General features: G+C 50.3%; 1 protein-coding gene across 1 annotated transcript; it reads right to left on the reverse strand.

The window, feature by feature from the left end:
* Positions 1-836: 836 nt before the first annotated feature.
* Positions 837-1,769, reverse strand: LOC135461124 (olfactory receptor 14I1-like). Its single transcript, XM_064738119.1, has one exon. The coding sequence runs from the start codon at positions 1,767-1,769 to the stop codon at positions 837-839; it is 933 nt and encodes a 310-aa protein (XP_064594189.1).
* Positions 1,770-5,247: the final 3,478 nt, after the last annotated feature.

Consider the following 5,247-nt stretch of genomic DNA (forward strand, 5'->3'; position numbering starts at 1 on the left):
TGTGAAACTGCAGCACCAATGAGAACACTGTGACACTGTGAAGCCCCATGAAATTAAGAAGACAGTTATCAAATTTTGGGGCCCCATGGAACCAAGAAGACCAGTGTGACAGTGCAGGGCCTGGTGTAACCAAGAGGCCATTGTGGCACTGAGGGGCCCCATGGAACCAAGGACATCTTTGCAGATGACACCAAGCTGGGTATGAGTGCAGATCTGGGGAGCATGGGAGGGCTATTCACTGGGCCCTGGACAGGTTGAATCCAGGGGCCAAATCCAACAAGTCAGGTTTAACAAGACCAAGTGCCGGGTCCTGCACTTTGGCCACAAGAACCCCTGCTGCACTACACACTGGGGAAAGAGTGGCTGGACAACAGCCAGGAAGAAAAGAACCTACAGGGACAGAGGTACAGCAGGCTGGACATGAGCCAGCAGTGTGCCCAGGTGGCCAAGAAAGCCAATGGCTCCTGGCCTGGATCAGGAATGGTGTGGCCAGCAGGACCAGAGATGCTGTACTAGCACTGAGCTGCCCCCAGCTCTGCACACAGACATTGCTGCTGCAGCCCCAGAGAAGGCAACAAAAGGGCATCTCTGCAGAAAACTTTGCTTTAAACAACCTTTAATTTGTTTAAAGCCATCAAGAGTGCAGCCTCTCACTGAGGCAGTCTGTGGCCATAGGGAAGGTGGAGAGAAACAAAATGAGAAATGGCGCAAACCATGACATGTTTTGTGGTTAACATGAAAAAATTAAATCGAAGAAAAAAACCACACATCCAAACTAACAAGAAGTATGAAAGATTACTTTTATTACAAGTGATTAGCAGAAACTGGCCAGCAGTTTAATGTTCTTGAAACCAACCAGTCATCAGTCTCCACACTGCAGCCTTGAGCTCCTGGTTCCTCAGGCTGTAGATGAGGGGGTTCAGGGCTGGAGGCACCACTGAGTACAGAACAGACAGGGCCAGATCAAGGGATGGGGAGGAGATGGAGGGGGGCTTCAGGTGAGCAAACATAATAGTGCTGAAAAACAGAGAGACCACAGCCAGGTGAGGGAGGCAGGTGGAAAAGGCTTTGTGCCGTCCCTGCTCAGAGGGGATCCTCAGCACAGCCCTGAAGATCTGCACATAGGAGAAAACAATGAACACAAAGCAGCCTAATGCTAAACAAGCACTAATAGCAATAAGCTCAAGTTCCCTGAAATTGGAGAATGAGCAGGACAGCTTGAGGATCTGTGGGATTTCACAGAAGAACTGGCCCAGGGCATTGCCATGGCACAGGGGCAGGGAAAATGTATTGGCTGTGTGCAGCAGAGCATAGAGAAAGGCACTGGCCCAGGCAGCTGCTGCCATGTGGGCACAAGCTCTGCTGCCCAGGAGGGTCCTGTAGTGCAGGGGTTTGCAGATGGACACGTAGCGGTCGTAGCACATGAGGGTCAGGAGGGAATACTCTGCTCCCATGAAGAACAGAAAGAAAAAGAGCTGTGCAGCACATCCTGTGTAGGAGATGTTCCTGGTGTCCGAGAGGGAATTGTGCATGGCTTTGGGGACAGTGGTGCAGATGGAGCCCAAGTCGCTGAGGGCCAGGTTGAGCAGGAAGAAGAACATGGGCGTGTGCAGGTGGTGGCCGCAGGCTATGGCACTGATGATGAGGCCGTTGCCCAGGAGGGCAGCCAGGGAGATGCCCAGCAAGAGGCAGAAGTGCAGGAGCTGCAGCTGCCGCGTGTCTGCTAATGCCAGCAGGAGGAAGTGCCTGATGGAGCTGCTGTTGGACATTTCCTATGGTGCCTTGGCATGGGGATCTGTAAAAAAAAGTAACCAAGGAATAGTTGGGTTTGGAGAGGACTTTAAATATCCCAGCACATCTTGGGCAACTTTCTCCCAACTGCCTACCCAGGGCTCTGCTGCCTGGAGCTGTCCCTGCCAGCAGCTGCTTCCCTGTGCCCCGGGCTGGGCCCTGCCAGTGCTGCCAGAGCCCAGCCCAGCCCTGGGGACTCAGCTCTGCCCTGCCGAGACCTCCATGCTCTGGCACTGCCCAGGGGCAGTTCTGGCTCTGCAGGCTCTGATGGCAACGTCAGAGCAATCCTAAGGAGTCTGTAAAAGCAACACTGATTCTGCCTCTAAGGGATCCTGATCCTTTGCTTATTTCTGTCACTGCCTGGTTTATTCAGATCTCAGAGATTTATTTTTTTTTTACTTGAACTGAGAGATGAATATCTATGTGCAATTTCACATCCAGGCAACCCAGAGCAGTAGATTAAAAAAACAAAATTATCCCTTTTATTCAGCCCTTGTCTCACTATGCACCCCATATAATCTACTTGGAAATGTTCTGCAGTTAAATGCCATGCTGGGAGCAGTCCTGAACAATACAGCATCCTCCCCACACAAGGAGAACACTTCCAAGCTTAACCAGCTGTCTCCTCCCACCCAGATCTTGTCCCCCAGTGCTGGGAGCAGCTGCCAGGGCTGGCTGAGAGCTGTCCCTGGCAGGCAGCAGAGTCCCTGCCCCAGCACAGCGCCCTGGGCTGCAGGACCCTGCTCTGCAGGACAGCCCTGGGCACCCCTGGCTGCTCTGCACAAGAGACAATCAGAGAATGTACTCACAGGGTCTGTAGGCATTGGGATGTTCCAGCTTTAGGAGATCACTGCAGGAGCTGCAGCTGCATTGTCCTGCAGCCAGAGGTTCCTGTGCCAAGGGCTGGCAGTGATGGTGCCCCAGGCACTTCTCAGCACCTTCCCAGCCCTGACTGATTGAAGCTCTCTGTGCCTCTGTGCTGTGTCCGGGGTGGCTGCAGGCAGTGCCCCAGCCCTGCTGAGCAGGGGGAAAAGCTGCTCATCAAGAGAAATGTGCTTTTGAAGCTCCTCTTGGTTACCAGGAGCTGCCTCTGTGCCAGAAGCCCAGCCCAGCTCAGCAGCACAGACACAGCACAAGGACTTTAATGAGCCTCTGGGGCTTTGTGCTCAGGCCCTGAACATCAGTCCCTGAGAGGGAGCTGAAGAAACCTCTCCAGAGCTCCAAGGCAGAATCCAGCTCCAAACTTTCTTGGACTTTTAATGGGTCCCACTGAAGGAGACAACTGAGAAAGTGTCCCCAGGCCCCAGGCACAGCAGAGAGTTGAAGGCCCTGATAGGGACAAAGAGAAGCCAAGTCTTGGTGCCCTGGGGCACAGCAATAGGGTCTGTGCCACCAAGGGCTGGGAGGAGACACCTTGTCCTGAGGCCCTGGGGCCTCCTGGCACAGCCCCAGCCAGGCTGGGCATTGTCAGCCCCTTGTCCTGCCCTCAGCATCCCCCCCTAGCCCACATCCCAGTGGCCTCAAGGATCTGCTGGAAGGAGTCCCTGGGGAGCCTTGCTCAGGAATGGCCCTGGGGGCTCCTGAATGCTCCCAGGGACTGCAGGTTTTTCAAAGGACTTGTTTTTTTTTTGTTTTTGCCTTGGAGTCTCTGAGAGGTTTGTGCAATCCTGGCCTCCAATTATCTGCTGTAATTAGTCCCTGGAGAGGCTTTGTCAGTAACAGCACTCAATGGGTCTCATTACTAATTCAAGGTACTTCAGTTATTTTAAAGTACTTGGTGTTTCTTTTTTGATACAGACTCTGTGAGAGGTTTGTGCAATCATGGCCCCAGTTACCTGCTTTAACGAGTCCCTTGAGAGTTTTGTACTGACATTCAGTGGGAATCATTAATGTCTTGCGATACTCAAGGTTTTTAAGGTACTCTGGATTTTCCTTTCCACACTGAATCTCCTAGAGTTTTTTGTGCAATCCTGGCCTCCAATTCTCTCCTCCAAGGAGTCCATGACGAGCCTGTGTTTAGGATGGACCTCTGTGGGACCCATTGATGCCTCGAGACACTTTGGGGTTTTCTTGTGACGTTGAATTTTGGAAAGGTTTGTTCAATCTCCTCTCAGGCCCTGAGTTTTCAGGGCTCAGCTCCAAATTCACCACTGGGCTCATAGGGATCAAGCCTGACAAATCATGGCTATACCTTGATTTCCCTCTGCTCTAGTGCAGTTCATCAGAAATGTTTCTGTAGTGGTTTTGGTTCACCAGTTTGAGATGTCTTGGAGAATGCAGTAATTATTTTAGTGGGTTCAGTATTGGCTATTTACTAGTGCACTCACTAGAATATACTTGCTCATTTCTTCCTTTGTGATAAGATTAGGAGAACGGCAAAGCAGGCTCAAAACTTTAACAGGGTATAAGGAAAAGTTCATTAATAGCAACTAAAAGAAAGAGTAATAAGAACAAAACTTTCAGAACACTTCTCCTCTCCCTACAACCTTTTTTTTCTTACTGACAATATGAAGAGACAAACCTAGAATTTCCAGTGAGTTTACCCCAACTAGAATAGTCTTTCTTGAGTTCACTTAGGGAGAGGAGTCTCTCTTTCATGCTATCGAGAGTTCTTCATAAGAAACACTTCTCTTGTGGCTCTCAATTTCCATGAATAGCAACTGCCCAGAAAAATCTGCAATTCTGACATCCCTCCCAGATTTTCAAAGCTCTTTTACAGTTGTGTTTATGGGCCATGTCAACTTATGGGGTATTAGTTTAAAGATGAGCTGTTTAAGAGCAAAGGTTTTCTACATCTGTTTCTGAAATCATCTTCATCTCTGAGAGCAGAGATCTTTTTCTTCTCCCTGTGAAGGCACAGGATCTCATCACTTTTTCCCTTTTCAATGTTTTAACTTCTCATAGGATCACAGTTACTTCAACATTTGCTTACTTTAGCATGGAGGCCTTTGCTGAACAAGTCGTGTCCCCATACTTTTCAATGCGATACAGGGAAAAAGAGAGTCTGATGTATCAATTACATCCTTCTCCGTAGCTTTACAAGAGGATTTCAGCCCCAAGATCAGGACATCTCCTCATCCCTCCCATCTGGGACTCAACTTCCTCTTTGCTGCCCTCGGAGTCTCCATGTTGTTCCTCTATGTGCCTGAACTTTGTCCTTTTCTCTCACTTGAGGGAGGATGGAAGCACTGAAAGAGTTAATATCTCACCTGGGACCTGCAGATGGTTCCATGACCCCAGCTGGTCTCAGTACTTGCAGCCAGACCTACTCCATATTCCCTCGGTTCCATGGGGCCCCACAGTGTCCCAATGTTCCCTTGCTTCCAGGAGGCCCAGAGGTGTCATAATGCCCCCTTGGTGACACAAGGCCCTGAAGGGTCACAGTGGTCTCCATGGTTCCATCAGGCCCCACAGAGTCATAATGGTCTCTGGGTTCCATGAAGCGCCACTGTGTCA

Source organism: Zonotrichia leucophrys, unplaced genomic scaffold (genome assembly GCF_028769735.1).
Source record: "Zonotrichia leucophrys gambelii isolate GWCS_2022_RI unplaced genomic scaffold, RI_Zleu_2.0 Scaffold_178_96999, whole genome shotgun sequence".
Classification (NCBI taxonomy): domain Eukaryota; kingdom Metazoa; phylum Chordata; class Aves; order Passeriformes; family Passerellidae; genus Zonotrichia; species Zonotrichia leucophrys.